Raw genomic sequence first — 19,963 nt, forward strand, 5'->3', positions numbered from 1 at the left:
ACTTCGTTACTTAAGGCAGAGCTGCAAGAGGAGAACCCATCCGGAGGATCAGGCTATCGGCGGCGGCTACCTACCCTGTTTCCCTTCCTTGTTCTTCCTGTTCCTCCTGCACCCCCAATTCATCTAAACCCTGTATCTTAAGCTACTACTTTGGAGAGTTTGATCGAGAGAAATACTAGTGTTGCCTATCACTGCGCGGTTTAGGTCCTACTACTTAAGTTGAGTAATTTATTTGTGCTCCCAGTATTAGATAGGAGACCAAACAATCCCTAGGAGTAGCTCCAAATAGCATGTTTGCTACTGCATTATCTTATCACCAGCTCAGAGGCTGTCACTTGTCAGCATGGTCAAGATTATGCGTTGCAACTTGCGACAACAAAAAATCGAACTTAGATAGGACAGCAAAGAGCTGACCTATCAAGCTAAGTAAACTCAAGCTGATAACAGCTACACCCAACTTATTCGATCATCTCTCTTCGCATTGCATCCTTTGAACAATGAGGCCGGTTACAACTTACGGGAAATGGCAGCAAGGGAAGAACACCGATACTGGCCAGGTAAACAAAATTGCTGACCGAAACTCTCCAAAAGCGCATATCGCTCTGTTCTCCTATACAAAATATGAGAGGCCCAGCATTTCACGATTCCTTACCCCTTTTCCTATTTACACAGCACTACTCACGGGCGAGATGTCTTTGCCGAAAAGCCCGGCGATTGCTTTCCCAGGGTCCTCCTGCTTGATGAGGGACTCCCCGACAAGAATCTGCATCAAGGTGTCAAGTCAGGGTAAGAAAAAGCAAGAAAAACTAGACTTCGGAATCACTGTAGTGTTCATTTACACGTGTCTCATGGCTTACTTACCGCTTTGACCCCAGCATCCTGAACGAACGAAACATGGTCAGGCGTGAACAGTCCGGACTCGCCTACGACCTGAAACAGGTTAAAGGTAAGCATGAATACTGTATGCCAAGGAGTCACGTACATAATCCAACACGAGCAATTTTGTACTGAGAACTTGTGGATAGCAATATGGGCAGTGAAAATAGAACATGGCATAGATGAACTACAGTTCAATGAAAATTTTCTCATGGTTCGATAAAGAGACTGTTTTGATAGATGAGCCTTAACTGCACATAACTAATTTATGTTACTCCGCGTGCCAAGAGCTACCCTGCCTTATATGGGCTGATAAGAGTATCATTGCCAGTGGTCTCCCTTGAGCTAACCAAGTTAAATTCATGTACAGCTACACCATTAATAAAAGAGACATATGCCTGATTCACGGCATAGTGCTACCTAAATGCCAGTAATGGGGTTACAAGAGATGCCGATAATTTAAACTGAAAAAAAAAAGACTAATGCAGCAGATGCCAATATTTACAAAATATAAAATAGTACTAAAACATTTGTCTTGCCAGGTAACTACAGTGTAGAATATATGGATAGTGCTTCGTTATCAAATACTGCAACGTGTGGTAACTACTGTAAAGTGCACAAAATTGGTAGCAAGAGACATGGGGTTACTTACAATTATGTCCTTCTGGGTTATAAGTTGTCCTCGTTCACCCTCCAGAAGCTTTTTCGTGTTTGAAATGTCAACTTCGAAAGTTTCTGCAATAAAATTACGTTCCCTGTGAATTATTGATCCTAGAACACAATTTGAAGCACCACAAGATTAACATCTTTAATCATCTACTTTCAATAATGAACGCGTTACCATGTTTTACGTCCTTAAGCTTGGATATCAAGATCTAAGGTGTAGCTCTAGCTTTTTACATTTTAAGAATCAAATAATCTGGATTATACATGATTAAACACCAAAAGAGAGCACATCCTTCCCACGGGCACGCTTGTGCATGTGTGGTCTGCACTGTGAGGTCTGCACACGTGACAACTCCTTGGAAATTCAAAAAGATTATACCATGTAAACAGAAGCTCCATAGTATATGATTTATGATGGCAAATAGAAATAAGTGATCCGTTAGTTTGTATGAAAGCAACAAGCATCCAGGTGATAAAATAACTGCAACGACTTGTAAAGAACATATGTGACATAGATAGGGATGCTCAAATATGGTTTCTTCAAACCATTCAAAGATTGTCATGCACGTGTGCATTACTAATTGAGTAACGTGGAGTCATTTTTGTTTTTGTACTGGACAGGTTTTGCTCTCAACAAACACCCCCAGATTGTTATATAATATGTGCCAACGAAACTTATAACTAAACCAAATGAACAATGTCATACCAAGATTACGGTTATTGATGCCAATAAGCTGAATGCCGTCTATCCCTATAACACGGTCGATTTCCCTTTCATCATGCACCTTCAACAACACAATTAACATGTTAATTCCATCAGACTTCGAATGCTGAAGGTGCATTTGATTTGAAGAGGGGAGTAGAAAGCTTCAATATACAAAATATGTTGCAAAAATAATTCACAAACCTCAACTAAAGCTGCCATCCCGAGTAGTTTGCATATTTTCAGCATATAACTGATATCGCGATCAGGTAAGATGGCAGCAATCAGAAGAACAGCATCTGCTCCCTTAGACCGTGCATAGTAAAGCTGCCAAGCATCAATGATGAATTCTTTGCACAGAAGAGGACACTGCGTTCAGAAAGATCAGATCATGAGCCTTTCATGCATTCGAACTACCACGTCTGAAACCACTGACTTCTGCAAGTAGTACAACATATGGCCAAATATACAGTACCTTCACTCCAGCATTGCGTATAGCCTCCAAATAGTCGAAACTTCCCTGTTTGCATATCAAAGGAAGCCAAGTATTTTCAGTACAGATGACTCCACAACATATGAAAATAGGGATCCAAATCTCCTACAGAAGAAATTACTAACCTGAAAGAATTTTGAATCTGTAAGAACACTTAAGCATGCTGCTCCATTTTTCTCATATGCTTGAGCGATCTCAACCTGTTTATGTCCCAACAAACATTAGTTAGTTTAGGTGTATCTGCACTTCTTAGTTGGTGTTACAAATGAAGAGCAACAGCTTGGTCTCCTTCAAGAAAAGAAAAAACAGTGTATGTTTGTGCTAGTGAATGTCAACAATGGAAGTCTCACTAGCTGGGAATAGGCAAATCAAGTGGATAGTAAGTAGTGACATAAATAAAAGGGCAAGCATAGTTTGAAATCTCTCCCTACAGTTGTATGACCCATTCGTATTAATGCCTCACTGTTATAACCAGTTTTGAAACAACATAACACGTTTAACTAAAGTAAGTTCATATACAAGATAGTATCGTCGAAATGATAGTTTACACATCAAATATAAATCACATTCAGTGAGCAGGTGAACTCCGATAAGGCGATAACATAAATGGCCAATAGACTGTGCAGGCTGCCTGCACCTAATTTTAGCATCACTAGTCATCCCACACACTCACCGGGTCAAAATTCTCCCTGAGAACCCCCCGGCTTGGCGAGGCCTTCTTCACCTCCGCAATCAGAGCGGGCAGAGCAGTCCGATCGTAGGACGCTTTCAGCGCAGCAACAAAGTCCCTGGCCGGAGGCGCATTGTCCAGAGGGCCTTTCAGCCTGTACAAGGGCATTTTCTCCTTCATCTGGCGAACACAAAATCAGCCAGAACACGAATTTGGCATCGCATGAATGAAACATCACTTTGCACAGGGCAGCACAATGCTCCGGAAGTCCAGCATGACATCATACCTGCCAAATCTCAACGTCCTTGTTCCAGACAATCTTCTCGAGGATGTTGCGCGGCGTGTTCCCCACGTTCTCGAGGCGGAACTGGAAGGGGCCCACGTGGTGCACGGACGGGCCCGTGACCGGGCGCCTCCGGATCTTTATCCCGTCCAGCCCCTCGATGCTGGAGGCGGGGGCGTCCGCCGCCGGGGCGCCGTTGTTGCCCTGCTCGGTGGCTTCGACCGCCGTCTCAGTCTGGTCCGAGGTCGTCGCCGCCGCATCCTGCAGCATCCACACAAACAAACCGTTACGAACTCCGCCTTCCACGGGGGGTCGCGGGAGCAAGTTGGCGACTCACCGTCTCGGCGGGAGTGCAGCGAAGAGGTGCGGCGCGGGCGCCGTCCATGTGAAGGGCGGCGATGACGCGGCGAGGGAGCTTGGAGGCGGCTAGGGCTTTGGGGCGGCGGAGATGGGAGCAGCGGGTCGGGGGTGGGAGGCCTGGACGTGACGGCGCGGGTGCGGTAGCGAGCGCCTCCATTAGAGGAGGTGTCGGGATTTATGGAGGGAAGGGGAAAGATGGACTGAGAGAAGATGGAGGTGGGGGCACGGGCGGCTGCTTTCCTGGCGGGGGCGGGGGCGGGGGCGCGGGGCCTCAGCCTCGCTATCCTATCACTTTCGAAATTACTCCTAAACTAAATTAATTAAGTCCCGCTTATCTTTTTTAACATCTGATTTATTCTTTAAACATTTTTTTCGAGAAACTTGCAATCTATTCATCTTCAATCATGGCAGTACAAAGAACAACAAAGGTAATAAAAATTACAACCATGTTCGTGGACCACCTAATAACGACTACAAGCACTGGAGCGAGCTGAAGGCACGCCGCCGTCATCACCCTTCTTTACCGGAGCCGGGGAGACCTTGTTGTAGTAGGAGTCGTTGTGCTAAGGCTCAAAGAACCAGCGCACCAGAACAACAACCGTCGCCGATGAAGAGAGATTGAAAGGATCCAATCTGTAGACACACGATCGTAGACGGATCCAAACAAATCGACCGAAGACGAACACCAACCAAATCCCGTAAGATCCACTGGAGACACCTCCACACGCGCGCCCTCGGTGATTCTAGATGCATCGTCGGGACGGAGGCTAGGCCAGGATAACATTACTCCATCTTTAGGGAGCCGTCACGCCTCGCCTTCTTTAGCAGGACACAAACTTTAAAGAAACTAAAAACACACACCGAAAAACGGAGCGGGAGCCCTTCCACCTGTAAAGGCCGGGATCCACTGTGCCTTCATGATCCTAAGGCCAATGAAGACGAAACAGATCGACGGCGGGAGGCGTGAAAACCCTGGTCGTGGGGGGAGTTTCTTGTGAAAGAGAAAAACATTTCTTGCGGAGGAGAGATGTCGACGGCTTTGTTGAGTTCTGTTCATCTACACAAACTTAGTATCATCAGATTTTTTTATATAAAATATACTTATGTAGTAGTATGCATATTTGATGTTGCATACTTGGAATATTTTGCTATGGATTTGGCCAGGCATAAATAAGTTTGACCTGGAACAAACCAAAAACTTCGGTTAATTTAAAAGAGAGAGTACAGTTGAGTGAAAGCTAGCTATTCTCGCAACAGAGGAATTAGTTGAACGCGTGATGATCCAGTCAGTGCACGCAAAGTTGAGTAAAAACTCAACCGCACTGACGGTGTGAAACTCGGACGATCGGCTAGCTTTGATTTCCATTTCCTGCACGCTAAGCAAGTGACCGGCTGGCGAACCGACCGTCATCAACACCACGACCTGGCCGTCAACGCCGTGCCGTGCGGCGAAACCCAACGCCTCCGGCGGGGAACTGCAACGCGCTTTCATTCAGGAAACTCCTCACGTTTCTTCCCCACGACGCACACGGCACACACACACACTAACTAAGCTAGTGCCATCGACTTCGCAACTTTGGGAGGAACACCGAGCACAAGTCATACAGGATATACAGGATGCACACTAGCGGTGACTAGTGCCAACATGCCATCGACTGCACAAAAACTGCACTAATCCAGTAACACCAACAGAGTGGCTCCTCTAGTCTAAGGAACAAACAGCAGCAACGGGATGACTAGTAGTGCCAGTTCAGGCAGACCTCTCTGTACACAGTGCAGTCTCCGAGGCGGTTCGCCGCGTCGCGGATCGATGGATCACCTTCCGCCTATCTCAGTCCCTGATCTCTGTGCCGAAGATCCGGTACCGTCGGCTGCCCCAGGGATCGTACTTGCCCAGACGGTACGACTTCAGGCAGCACCATATCCAGGGAGGGTTCCTGCCTCCGGCCATGCCTTCCTCGGCATCGTCTTCTGGTTCCGGGACGCCCAGCAGCCTGTTCATCTTTCTGGTCAGCGCGGCCAGTGTGAGGAAACCGCCGAAAAAGCTCACCTGGCATCCATAAGATGAACACAGGTTTCAGCAAAGGCAAGCATTTTCTCAGGCACTTGTGGCTTCTTTTTTTTTACCACAAAATGTAGTTTCTGTGACTTCTGAGAATGGACACTGGAGGGGAGGTGCATTGTAAACCGCAAGGCTGGCTCATTAACATCTTACCGCATCATCCTTGTGGACGTATGCATGGATTCTTGCTGTAGGATCCTCGAGAGTCAGCCGAAGGCAATAATCACCCGTCAACAATGAATGCAGCTCTTTGCCTTGACAAGGGTATGCCGCCACCACACGGACCAGGGTTTTGAATTTGTGCGTCACCTGGCACAAAAGATACAGAGATATCGGTGCCGGCATTAGTTTTCACTTTTCAGAACACTTCTAGGTTAGTGTTGATTAGGAAAAGCAGCACTGGAAGAGTCCGGTTCTTGAAAACTTCTAGGTTAGTGTTCTGTTGTTACCTTGGTACTTTGTGCTTGGTGGGTGCTTTATTTATAAAGCGGGGCGAAAGCCTTTTTCGGTATAAACTAAAACGAATGCAACAAGTGAAGCTGATGAACAATTGACAAAAATGTTGCAATTGGGAAATGAGTATTACCTGTTCATGGGTGAGCGACTCCATTAATGTCGTGTAACCTGCTCTCTTGAACTCCACATCTGATAGAATTGGCAAATATCACATGGCAGGTCTTAGCATACAACAGATGGCAGCAAATCTGCATCACGTAATTATCCAGTTATGACCCATACCAGTAATATCAGAGGCCATGTGGAGGCTAGCCATTGGCTCTCGATGAACTTGGGTGGCAAAACGACCATCATATGTCCTGGAGTTATTAATGCACTTGATAAACATTTCCTAAAGGAAATTTAAGATGCACTAGCCATCCATGAGAAAAGAGAAGATTACTTCAGACGTTCAATGACACTGCCATCTTCATTAGATAAAAGACGGATTCTACTAGAAGGCAGCAAAGAGCCTTTCCACATGCCAAACTCCTGTTTGCAAGTAATATTGCAGAACCGGGCCCAGTAAATATCCTTTTGCAAGTGTAGTATTTCCTTTGAAAATCTGTTTGAGAATACCCTCAGGACAGTTCCAACACAAGGCAGTGTGCATAGAACCTCCCTGGGTAACGGCGCTTCTTCAGGATGCAGAGGGGTTGGTGTAACTGCTTCCATGTCCAAACTACAAGGTCGCCAAGAAAAATAACAGAGGCGCACCATTTAGTTCAAAAAATGAACAGTGACATTAGCATATGCTTTATGAGAAATCAAGTCTATTTGCTCCTATACCCAAAGTTAAAACAATGTGATATTCCCTTCAAAACAACCAAACGAAGGCCCTGATAAATATATCAAAAGCACTATTGCCATCCTACATTTTTTTAGACAGACTTTATTTGCTATCGCATGTTGGTGAAATAGAACTTAAACAATAATTAGAGATTCTAACCCTACCGTGTCTGAAGCTCAGTTGGAGGAGTATCAGTTCCATCCCAAACATAAAAAATCCATTCGCCACTGGGAGCTTCACAGACATGAAGTACCTATAAAGAAAAACTAGATATTTCCTCAGTTGACATAAGTATCAAATTTAATTTGATTGAATATAAGGAACTAACCTTGCATACAAGGTCAAAAGTAGAATCAGACTTTATATTCCGTAGCTGCAATTCAAGATCTTTCAGACCTATGGTACAAAAAACTATTACAAACAGCAACAAATATCACAAAAGATACTCACACTGAATATATTCTCTACTGAAGATAGAAATAATTCATGAATCTGTGTATAAACGCATACACATAAATCACTAGACAACTTTGTATGCAGGCCATGCTAGGATAAGCACTTACACAATGCAGCATCATGGCAAGGAGATAAAACCAACAAAAAAGGGACCATTTGTGCATATAAAAACTTAAGTGGCACTATATTAGAATGAAGTCCATACAAAGACAGCCTTACCTAAGATGGTAAATGCAAGAATGCAAGTAGAAATACGAGAATAATTAATCAGATGGATCATTGTATACGAATGGGGCCTAGATCAGATCATGCATAGACATTAACTGTCCGGAGCAAAAGTTTGAAAACAGTGATAGCAAGATCCCATCAAGGCTGATGGACAAAAGCAGAGTTTCCGTCTCAGTTGGAAGCTCCTGTTTGCTTCCATGGTATGAGACAGATGTACAAAATTTGAAAGAACGCGATTGTAACACTGCACAACATGTAATGTGGATGCGTGAACCAAAGAAATGAACAACAGTAGTGTTCAAATTAGGAGTCACCTGGAGGATGATACACAAGCCACATTCTCATCTGGGTTAAAATTTGATTGTCATGTTTGGTTCCTTGATGTTTCATAGAAATCTGGTAAGGCCTGAACTCTGTAGATACCATCCCTCCAAATAGTGCAAACGAAGAAAACCTTTTCTCAATAGTTACAAAGAATTCTCCATGTAGCACTTTTACCTGCAAATAAAAGTAGACATGATCTAGTCACCACAAATACTTCATAAAAACGAGGGGAGAAAATTGCACATAAAAGCATACAAAAGGGACAATGTAAGTGCAAAGTTGTATTCTCAGAAGAGAAATGCCATAGAATGTGGCACTACGATAAGTGGACACTTGAAGAGTATTCAGCTATACCACAACATTATGGAGACTGATGATATCGCCGCTTGACCTAACACATGGCAGTAGTGCAGTGTTGTTAGCAAAGAAAGTCACGGAGATACCAGATGTACGTGATTGATCAGCTATCCTCAATGTAAGAGTGAAATCTGCAAAAACGTTAGCCATGACTGAGTGGCATCGCATTGGTTTCATCAATAAGCAGAATGGAACAAAAAAAATGAAAATCACTAGGCCATGTAAAGACAAGATTACCATAAACATCAACCACCTTGTTTCAAACATATATGCATTAACCTGCTAGAAACTTACTTCCATGCCTTCAAGGATGTGGGATAGGGGGGGCATTATCCCGCCTTGCTTTTTAGTATTATTATAGCTGTTAGTGTGGCCATTTTGGTCAATAAAAAGAGTGCAGGAAGGATTAATAAAGGATATTGTTTCTCATTTCAAGGAAGACGGTTGTGTGATGTGTCTATTCTCAAAGATGCAGATGACACCATTCTTTTTGTAGAAAATTTACAGCAGGCTAGAAATTTGAAGCTTATCCTACGCTTAAACATATTTGAGGTTTGAAAAGAAATTTGAAGTGAGCTCTATTTCTTAGGAATGAGGTTGAGAGATGAGAGATTTTCCATTTTGTGGAAGACTACAGAGGAAAAAGTAGAATGGAGTTGGCTAGGTGGCAAGATAAAACATTATCTTATGCGGAAGGGTTTACTCCCAATAATTCTTGTTTAAGCAGCATCGCCTTCCTACATGTTGTACTTCTTTAGGATTCCAAGGGAAGTTCTCAAGAAGTTAACAACTTCAGGATAACCTTGTCATGCCATTTGGTTAGCTAGCCAGCAGTATTTACAAGGGGGCACTCTTTCTCAGGTGGAAGTTAGATCACGTGAGTTGCATTTCTAGTAGAGTTTAATGCAGAATAAGCCACTGTTGTTTGCATTCTGTCACAAGAAAGTGGAGGACGCGGGTCGAACAGCCAAACAAGTTCTATTCCTTCCCTTTGACACGTCTTCGTGCACTTTACTTGTTTTACAAAGCAGACCGATAACTCCACTTGTTCCTGGGAGGAGTGGAAGGGAACAGAAAATGTAGCTTTCAAATTCCTTTGATTTTATTACTCAGCATTCGGTAAGAATGTGACTGACACATGTTTTTAATGAAGGATGGGGTATGTAGGGTTTATGAGAATTTTGTAGAGAGCTTCTGGGTATGTGGATGCCGCACCAGCTTCAGCAAGAATCTGATGTCCCTTAGCTGAGGAACCAGATAGATCAGTGTGGAAGTTGGGTGCAAAAGGAGAATATATTGTGCATTCTTTTTTATGTACTATAGATCTTAGAACAGAATCTGATTGTTATCCATTTAGCTTTAGCATTTTCATGTGTTCATTGTCAGGAACCCATGAGTTAAACACACTCACCATCTCATGGTTTCAGCAAAAGTCATCACTAACGGGAAGTCACCAAAGAGTTGATTTAGGGATGATCATTGTGTGAGATGCTAAAGCTTGAGTTTTTCTCGTGCTAAAGCCACCAGATTTATTAACCAGCACGACTTGACAAATCAAAGCAAAGGTAGTACTGTAGTACTATAATTTCATAGCTAAAAACAACAAAATATCACCCCAGGACTTCCTGTTTCCACAGAATTTGCAGAGCAGGACCTGAGAACAGTTTGTGAATCGACCATAGAGAAGGAAGAAGCATGACGCAGAGCTCAAGGCATCAACCGGTTACACTAAAAAAAGACAATTGTAACGAAATTCTACATCAACTGACTCGCAATCATCTACAACCTTGACCAGTGCGTGCGACAGAGGTCGACTGAGCATTACCTGACTAATTTCAAGGCATACGAAGCAACGGCAGAACACCACTCCAAGTGTCTCTAACCTAAGCCCCAATGCACCCGAGCAGCGCAAATCGGTGCAGCGATAAGAACCCTAGGGGAGCGCGCGCACGGCAGGTGCGCAGGGGAGGGGAGGGGAGGGGTGACTCACCGGTTCCGCGGCTGCGGAAGGCGGCGCCGATCTCGATGACGACGGCGAAGAGGCAGACCCGGATGCCGGAGGCCTTCAAGGCCTCGGCGATAGGCAGGTACACGTACTCCGCCTCCCCGCCCGCCATCGATGGAACCGCGCCTCCCTCGCGCTGTCGCTTCCGCTCGCGCACCGCCGCCGCTGACGACGAGGCGTCCATGGTGTGTTTTGTGCGTTACCGAGTGACGACACGGACACGTAGCGAGTATGACTTGGCATTTGTAACCCGAAATTTCAATACTCGCTCCTGTTAGGAATTAATTAAATAGATTAATTAAGTGTTAAATCTATGTTAAATTCTAATAGTACAAAGTTAAGACACTTATTTTGGGACGGAGGTTTTTTAAGACGAAATGTGAGCACAACACCAAGAATGCGAGTACAAAGACTCGAACTTGAACGGGTGGGAGGTTTCACCACCTGCTGGCCACCGGGTTACACCACATGTCTCTACTAGAATGTTAATTATTATTTTGAACAGCTGCCTCCTATTTGTAACCACTTCTGTATCCTGCACATATATATACCCTAAATTTATCAATGAAAAAAACTGTTCCATCATTTACTTCTCACTTTTACATGTTATCAGCACGGTCACTAAGGATCACCTTGATCATGATTGTGCCAAATTAGTTCATTTCATCCACAACATGTTTACTCTCAATGATTGCGAAAGCATTTCATCAAATACATGACTGTCATTTTCAAAAGGAAACACACTAAGCTCATGTTAGGTGGAAGTCATTTTTTTTACATGGAGGCATGGACATCATTTTTTATCCCTTCTTGCCACTATAACTCCACATTCAAAAACTGACATTGCTATTTTTTATATCTAATATGCACATATACATTTTATATGTCAGCAACTTCACTTAGTTTCCAAGTTCAAAAAAAAACTTCACTTAGTTTCCAACTAAGCATATAATAGTTAAACATCTATTTACCATGTGGTACTTCCTTAAGAGAAGTATGTTGTCATGACCACAACGCAAATGATCACTCATTCATTTTCGGGACTCGAGTCTATTGCAACTTACAGTCATGTCACTTGTAAAATCAACTTCACCTAAAGTGAGCTTAGTGTATTTCTGATAAAAAAACTCATAATACACTTTATATCATCTTACTGCAACTTACAGTTCTGTCACTTACATTGTGATCACGTGAGCTTATAGTTTTGTCACTCTAAATGTTGTGGTCGTGTGAGCTTACACTTCTATCACTTCTATTGTGACTGGATAATTTTTATGCATTTCTGATAAAAAAAACTCATAATGCACTTTATATCATCTTATTGTGATATCGCCATTTTCTAGGCTTAAGAAACATAGAATTTCGTAAAGGCAAAATTCTTGCTAGTACTCATAATACTAAGCGAGTTAGTGGCCACAAAGTAAAAAACACAAGGAATTCAAAGTAAACTCAAGGCGTCAAACAAAGATAGAATTATCTCTTGAAAAGGGAGAAATTATTTAACAAAAATGAATTAAAGATAACTCCGAAGTTTGTTAAATGAGCAGCTGAAAGGATCGATATAGTTGACTAGAGGGGGGAGGTGAATAGGCAACTAACAATTTTTAGCTTTTCTTTACCAAATTAAACTTTGCATCAAAGTATGTTGTCTATATATTCAACTAGGTGAGCAACCTATATGATGCAACAGCAACAAGCTCACAAGCAAGCAAGGGATATAACACAATATATCTTGCACAAGTAAAGGTGATAGATAACCAAAAGTGGAACCGATGGAGACAAGGATGTCTTACCGAAGTTCCTTCCCTTTGAGGGGAAGTACGTCTCCGTTGGAGTGGTGTGAGGGCACAATGCTCCCCAATAAGCCACTAGGGCCACGACACTCTCCTCACGCCCTCACACAATGCGAGATACTGTGATTCCACTATTGGTGCCCTTGGAGGCGGCGAGCGAACCTTTACAAACAAGGTTGGGGCAATCTCCACAACTTAATTGGAGGCTCCCAACGACACCACGAAGCTTCACCACAATGGACTATGGCTCCATAGTGACCTCAACCGTCTAGGGTTCTCAAACACCCAAGAGTAACAAGATCTGCAAGGGATTAGTGGGGGAAGCAAATTTATCTTGGTGGAAGTGTAGACCGAGGCCTTCTCAACCAATTCCTAGAGAATTAACAAGTTTGATTGGCTAGGGAGAGATATCGGGCAAAATGGAGCTTAGAGCAACAATGGAGCTTAGGGATGGAAGAGGTGGTCAACTCGGAGAAGAAGATTTTATAGTCGAGGGACAAATCCAACCGTTATCCACTTATCCAGCCCGCGACATGCGGTACTACCGCACCAGACATGTGGTACTACCGCTTGCGCGGCAGGAGCCAGACTAGCCCTGTTGCATTGAAGCAAGGAGCGGTAGAACCGCCGGAGCGGTACTACCGCTCGCCCTTGCGGTACTACCGCAAGGCAGGGTTGGTCTGGGCCGGGAAGGCACGGACGAAGAAAAATACATCTGTGGCTACTTCCCTGAGTTTCGATCTGTGCAAAAATCTGACATGGTACTACCACATACAGGGAGCCGTACTACCGCGTAGGGCGCGGATGTAAAAAATTACATCCGCTCCTCCTCCCGCTCGTGTTGCTGTGCTGGGCCAGAGGCCACGGTACTACCGCACCCGCAGAGCGGTACTACCGCAAGGACCTGCGGTACTACCGCACGACCGATTGGTACTACCTTGGGCCTCTGCGGTACTACTGCTCCCTTGAGCAGTACTACCGCATGCCACAGCTCAATAACACTAGGAGGCCTTCATTTTTCAGAGACACGGATAAACGATCGGTGCTCCAAAGATGCAAAGGAAAGGTGGTGCAAAGGAACATGCGTGTATGTGATGATTCCACCCTAACCTTTCCAAAGCGGACCCCCTCTTAATAGTACAACTTTCCTACGACTCAAATCCACCGAAAAGAAATGTAGAGAAACGCCGTCTTCACTAGGCTTCGAGGGGCAACAAATTGTCTTGTGCCTAAACATCTGAAATGCTCAAAGCATACGATTAGTCCGCAAAAGTATTGTCATCAATCACCAAAACTGCATGGGGTGAAATATGCCCTTACAATCTCCCCCTTTATGGTGGATTGATGACAATACGGGATTTGCACATAAGAGTACATATATGAATATAAGAAAACCCACCATCTACAAAATATAGGCAGGCTCCCCCTAGATGTGTGCACTCTATATAAATGCTTTGGACTGCACGACACACATACTAGGATCAACACTCCACCTATATTTTATAGACGAGGCATACCTTGCAACAATACAACTAACACTAAGCATGGAGGCAAGGCAATGTTTATAAGCATAAAGTAAAGGGCACAAGATAGCATAGGCTCACACTACTAAGCATGAAAGACAATCAGGTAAGCTAGAGTGCATATGTCTTACACCATATGATAGGGTAGCAGGTGATAACCCACAAGTGTAGGGGATCGCAACAGTTTTCGATAAGTAAGAGTGTCGAACCCAACGAGGAGCTAAAGGTAGAATAAGTATTCCCTCAAGTTCTATCGACCACTGATACAACTCTACGCACGCTTGACGTTCGCTTTACCTAGAACAAAGATGAAACTAGAAGTACTTTGTAGGTGTGATAGGATAGGTTTGCAAGATAATAAAGAGCATGTAAACATAAACTAGGGGCTGTTTAGATAAAGAAGCAATAAAGTAAATATAGCGAGTGTGGAAAAGTGGTGGTAGGAGTTGTGGAATTGTCCCTAAGCAATTGACTATGTTACTAGATCGGTAATCACTATTGCAATTCTATTTGAGGGAGAGGCATAAGCTAACATACTTTCTCTACTTGGATCATATGCACTTATGATTGGAACTCTAGCAAGCATCCGCAACTACTAAAGATTCATTAAGGTAAAACCCAATCATAGCATTAAAGCATCAAGTCCCCTTTTATCCCATACGTAAACAACCTACTTACTCGGGTCTGTGCTTCTGTTCACTCACGCCACCCACCATAAGCAAATCATAAACATATTGCAAACCCTACAGCGAGAATCCCTCACGCTTGCACGACACGGAGGGCACAATAGGACAACACCAATAATAAAACATGCAACTCAAACCAAGCATAGCAATTCATCAATCACCGATAGGACAACGAAAATCTACTCAGACATCATAGGATGGCAACACATCATTGGAAAATAATATGAAGCATAAAGCACCATGTTCAAGTAGAGGGTACAGCGGGATGCGGGAGAGTGGACCGTTGAATATAGATGGGGGAAGGTGATGGAGATGTTGGTGAAGACGGCGGAGGTGTTGGTGTAGATCGCGGTGATGATGATGGCCCTCGGCGGCGTTCCGGCGCCACCGGAAGCAAGGGGGAGAGGGCCCCCCTTCTTCTTCTTCTTCTTCCTTGACCTCCTCCCTAGATGGGAGAAGGGTTTCCCCTCTGGTCCTTGGCTCCCATGGCGTGGTAGGGGCGAGAGCCGCTCCGAGATTGGATCTATCTCTCTGTTTCTGCATTCTCAGATTCTACCCCTTCACCGTTTCTTTAATATCCTGAGATCCGTAACTCCGATTGGGGTGAATCTTTCGCCCAGATTTTTCTCATAAAATTAGCTTTCTTGCGGCAAAAGAAGGGCATCAACCGCCTTATGGGTGGCCCATGAGAGTGTCAGGCGTGCCCAGGGGGTGTGGGCACACCCCCCTGTCTCGTGGCCACCTCGAACACCGTTTCGCATTGATTCTTCCTCCGGAAAATCCCAAATATTCCAAAATAATTCTCCGTCCGTTTTTATCCCGTTTGGACTCTGTTTGATATTGGTTTTCTGTGAAACATAAAACATGCAACAAACAGGAACTGGCACTGGGCACTGGATCAATATGTTAGTCCCCAAAATAGTATAAAAAGTTGCCAAAAGTATATGAAAGTTGAAGAATATTGGCATGGAACAATAAAAAGTTATAGATACGACAGAGACGTATCAGCAGGTCTCGTGAACACACACCAAAGCAAAGCAACACAAATGAAGGTCCAACGAAACGAAAACACAGAGACGACACGAACGCAAATCCTACTATCTCTCCCCCTTTGGCATCGAGACACCAAAAAGGCAGAGAGGACATCTACGACATAATTGGTAGCATCCTCTGCATAGATCACTCAGCACGCTCCTCATCAGACTCTGCAGCTGGGATGGTCTCCTCCTCTGACTCGATCCACTAATAGCCCTGCTTGGCTATCCATTCAGCCTCCGGAGTGATGTTCACCTCTGACCCGCTCTCCACAATCTCACCGAAAGTCATCAAGATCCTCTTGTCGCGCTGGCGACTCTCCTTGGAAGCAACGTAGGTCATGTACTGCCCCTTGGCTTGCATACAGAACGGGGTCTTCATCTTGGCCTTCAACTTCTTAGCCCAAGAGGGCTCAGTAGATGGAGGAGCATACCCAGCAGAACTGTCCTCAGCCTCCTCCTCCTCCTCCTCAACCTCGTCCTCATCCACATTCATCCTAGCAGCCTCAGCCTCAGCCCTGGTAGTGGTAGTGGCCCACTTGTTCTTCAGATGCAGCCTGCTAGGCTCGTGGCGAACCCAGTTTGGAGCAGAAAAGTCTTCCTCCGGAAACATCTTGTCCCAAGTCTTCGAGATCAGGAGGTGCAAGTATGGACCATAGATGGGACCTTTGCGGTTGTAGACTGCAAACTTGAGCTCATTCCACATGATATGAGAGATGTGCAGAGGCTGGGCAGCATGCTGATGCGCCTCCTCACACAGAAGCATCATATCCATGAGATAAGCGTGCACCTTATCTTTGTCACCGACGCGTGGAAAGAGGGTGTTGCGGAAGATTTGGTGCATGACATCGAGGAAGGGGTTGAGCACCCAAGATTGAGAGCCATTGGGTAGATTCTTCTCCACAAGAAATGGCATAAGCTTGTCCTTGTTGGCTGACTCGGCGTTGCCGTGAGGGCAGGCACCTACGGGCACATCAGGCCCTTCATCACGGACATTCAATAGCTTCATGAATTCCTTCTAGGTAGCAGACAACTTCTTCCCATTGGTCATCCAAGACATAGTCCGCTCCCCATCTGTGTGGAAGTGAACAGAGGCAAAGAACTATGCCATGATCTCCGGGTCAAACTCCATATGGAATGTGATGAAGTCTTCAATGCCAAACTGCTCCACCAAGTCCAGTGTCTCACCAAAGTAGTCCCGGTTCTTCCTCATATGGGGCATATCAATCCACTGCATTGGGACATAGAGGTTGTGCTTGGACTTGATCACATCGATGTATATGAGATTCTGCTGCTTGGTCCAGAACAACTCATTCCCTCTAACATTCTCACGAGGGTTCACATAGGGATTGATCCTCCTTCGAATGATGAACTCAGACAGAGGTATCTCATCCATGACAAGAACTGGCTCCTTGTACCTCTGAGCGGTCTTCTTGACACTATGGTGTTGGGCATTGGAGCCCTCCGGTGCTTCTTGATTGCGTAGATGCTTGGAGCTTGTGTCGCGGCTTGGGTTCGAGCGATGGACATTGGAGCCACTACCTATGACACACAATACAAGAACACACGAGAGAAACGAGAAGGATCAATGCAAAGACCACAACCAAAACAAACGAAACACGTAGACATAAGATTGGGAAGTTGCAACAAGGTAGCTTCAAAGTAAACGGTAGTACCTCACCACTAAGCGGAAGTAAAAAATTTACTTCTGCTCTAGCCGCGGTAGTAACGCGCCCGGAGCGGAAGTAAAATTTTACTTCTGCGCCCCGAGCGGTAGTACCGCTCCAGAGGAACGGTAGTACCGTGCGAGGCGGATGCAGCCAGAGCGGTAGTACCGCACGGGAGGTGCGGTAGTACCGCTTGGAATCCAATCCGGCACGAAACGGATCTAGGCACATCCACAACTTTGGATCGGTACTACGGTTGATCAAAAATACTGTGTGGCAACATTCCAAATAGCATATCTACTACACTACTACTCTCCTACATCCTTCTCTTGCAAATATTTGGCCTAAAATCTCAAGAACAACATGCATCTCCCCAAAAACCTAGAAGCAAAAACTACGAGGCAAGGAGAGAGGGATACGGGTAGAAACCTTGTTCCATGGCAAGAGGGCGAGGTGGGGATCAATCCCACTGGTCGAAATGCGAGAAGAGCGGCCGGAGGCGGAGATCCGGCGAGGTCCTCCGGCGTCGTTCTTGGGCAGGAGAGAGAGAGAGAGAGAGAGAGAGAGAGAGAGAGAGAGACGGAGTGGGGAAACTGGGTTGAATGGGTATGGGGGAGTTGAAACTCCCCCTGCCCGCACTTGACCCCCACCCGCTCGTGACGGCATGGTAGTACCGCGGGTCATCGTGGTAGTACCACCTAGGCGGAAGTACCGCACACAGGGCGCTAGTACCGCTCTTCCAGTGGTAGTAAAAAATTACTGTCGCGATGGAAGCGGTAGTACCGTGCTCTTCTCCTGCAGTAGTACCGTGGCTTGCCGTGGTAGTACCGTAGACCCAAGAAAGTGCTCATTTCGACAAAACAGAGAAACACGATCTTTGCACAAAAACCTTCAAGCGACTGGACACGCAACCGCGCACACACACACGACGCAACGCAAACACAAACACGGCACAACAATAAGGCAAAATGCAACAAGGAACAAGCACAAACAAAACCTCTCTAGAGGAGAGGGCGGTGGCTGAAGGCACCTATGTTTGAGTCAATTGGTATGGCATCGTGAAGAATTATCCTTGGGCTCATGACCAAAACTCATCTTTGAAGCACAAGTACCATCAAGAATGGCTAATGTGAAAGAGTCGATCAATTTATGCATAATGGGGGGAGGGAGAGTTCATGGAGATAACAACACTCCCCCTATGTCCATGCCTACACCTAAACAAGATATTAAGTTGAGTATGGTGGGGTGTACAAGGGTTCAAACTACATTGCTCGAATCAATGATATTTAGCGCATGCCTTAACTCGCGAAATCTTGCTTCATCCAAGGGCTTCGTGAAAATATATGCAAGGTTATCACGAGTGTTGACATACTGGAGCTTGATCTCCCCTCGCCTAATGTGATCCCGGATGAAGTGATACCGAATCTCAAAATGCTTCGTCTTGAAGTATTGCACCGGGTTGAGAGAGATCTTGATGGCACTTTCATTGTCACACAAAAGAGGCACTTCGTCAAAAGTGACACCGTAATCCTTCAAAGTTTGCCTCATCCATAGAATTTGAGCACAACAACTACCAACAACCACATACTCCGCTTCGGTGGACGAGAGAGACACACAACTTTGCTTCTTAGAAGACCAACTCACCAAAGAGCAACCAGTGAATTGGCACCCTCCAGAGGTGGACTTCCTATCCACTCTGTCTCCCACCCAATCTGAGTCTGAATAGCAAAAGGTTGAAGTTGGCTTCTCTTGGGTACCATAAGGCAAAGTTTGAGGTATGAGCCAAATATCGAAAGATTCGCTTAACCACCACCTGGTGGCTTTCCTTAGGTGCAGCTTGAAACCGTGCACAAATTCCCACACTCAACATGATATCCGGTCTAGATGCACATAGGTAAAGCAAGGAGCCAATCATGGAGCGATATACCTTTTGATCCACCGCTTTACCATTGGGATCAATGTCAAGTTGGCATTTGACGGGCATTGGAGTGGAAGCCGGCTTGAAATCACTTAGCTTGAATCTCTTGAGCATGTCTTGAGTGTATTTGGCTTGGTTGATGAAGGTGCCTTCTCTTCTTTGCTTGATTTCGAACCCAAGAAAGAACTTCAACTCTCCCATCATGGACATCTTGAACTTTGAGGTCATGAGTGCGGCAAATTCCTCATTAAAAGCTTTGTTAGGGGAACCAAAGATAATATCGTCAACATATAGTTGGCATACAAACAACTCCCCTTTGGCCTTCTTAGTAAAAAGAGTGGGGTCGATTTTCCCAATTTCAAACCCACGATCTTGCAACAACTCGGTAAGGTGCTCATACCATGCACGTGGGGCTTGTTTAAGGCCATAGAGTGCCTTGTCGAGTTGGTACACATGATCGGGGAAATAGGGATCCTCGAACCCCGGGGGTTGTTTGACATACACCAACTCATTAATAGGACCATTAAGAAAAGCATTCTTCACATCCATTTGTTGCAACTTGAAGTTATGATGA

At 45.0% G+C, this 19,963-nt stretch overlaps 2 protein-coding genes across 2 annotated transcripts; both read right to left on the reverse strand.

Moving 5' to 3' along the window:
• Nucleotides 1-423: 423 nt before the first annotated feature.
• LOC119364554 (indole-3-glycerol phosphate synthase, chloroplastic-like) lies at nucleotides 424-4,262 on the reverse strand. The gene is made up of 10 exons (XM_037630038.1): nucleotides 4,029-4,262; nucleotides 3,695-3,952; nucleotides 3,412-3,588; nucleotides 2,864-2,938; nucleotides 2,721-2,765; nucleotides 2,450-2,614; nucleotides 2,249-2,327; nucleotides 1,529-1,611; nucleotides 862-930; nucleotides 424-763 (listed from the first exon to the last, which is right to left on the reverse strand). The coding sequence occupies exons 1-10, from the start codon at nucleotides 4,206-4,208 to the stop codon at nucleotides 665-667; spliced, it is 1,230 nt and encodes a 409-aa protein (XP_037485935.1). The 5' UTR covers nucleotides 4,209-4,262; the 3' UTR covers nucleotides 424-664.
• Nucleotides 4,263-5,600: 1,338 nt separating this feature from the next.
• On the reverse strand, nucleotides 5,601-10,968 carry LOC119364555 (protection of telomeres protein 1b-like). The gene is made up of 10 exons (XM_037630040.1): nucleotides 10,754-10,968; nucleotides 8,761-8,894; nucleotides 8,397-8,580; nucleotides 7,727-7,794; nucleotides 7,563-7,651; nucleotides 7,012-7,290; nucleotides 6,852-6,928; nucleotides 6,700-6,758; nucleotides 6,267-6,422; nucleotides 5,601-6,101 (listed from the first exon to the last, which is right to left on the reverse strand). Exons 1-10 carry the CDS (start codon nucleotides 10,950-10,952, stop codon nucleotides 5,883-5,885), a joined length of 1,464 nt encoding a protein of 487 aa, XP_037485937.1. The 5' UTR covers nucleotides 10,953-10,968; the 3' UTR covers nucleotides 5,601-5,882.
• Between the last annotated feature and the right edge of the window lie 8,995 nt (nucleotides 10,969-19,963).

The sequence above is a fragment of the Triticum dicoccoides genome, chromosome 2B (assembly GCF_002162155.2).
Source record: "Triticum dicoccoides isolate Atlit2015 ecotype Zavitan chromosome 2B, WEW_v2.0, whole genome shotgun sequence".
NCBI lineage: Eukaryota > Viridiplantae > Streptophyta > Magnoliopsida > Poales > Poaceae > Triticum > Triticum dicoccoides.

Excerpts from the sequence above, each read along its gene's own strand:
- LOC119364554 (XM_037630038.1), bottom strand. The coding sequence starts at position 4,208 with ATGGAGGCGCTCGCTACCGCACCCGCGCCGTCACGTCCAGGCCTCCCA. Across the intron at positions 3,953-4,028 it reads GCTGCACTCCCGCCGAGACG|GATGCGGCGGCGACGACCTC; the intron begins GTGAGTCGCCAA and ends TGGATGCTGCAG. Across the intron at positions 2,939-3,411 it reads TCAGGGAGAATTTTGACCCG|GTTGAGATCGCTCAAGCATA; the intron begins GTGAGTGTGTGG and ends GGACATAAACAG.
- LOC119364555 (XM_037630040.1), bottom strand. The coding sequence starts at position 10,952 with ATGGACGCCTCGTCGTCAGCGGCGGCGGTGCGCGAGCGGAAGCGACAG. Across the intron at positions 8,895-10,753 it reads CTTCCGCAGCCGCGGAACCG|ATTTCACTCTTACATTGAGG; the intron begins GTGAGTCACCCC and ends ACGTTTTTGCAG. Across the intron at positions 7,652-7,726 it reads CTTTTGACCTTGTATGCAAG|GTACTTCATGTCTGTGAAGC; the intron begins GTTAGTTCCTTA and ends TTTTCTTTATAG.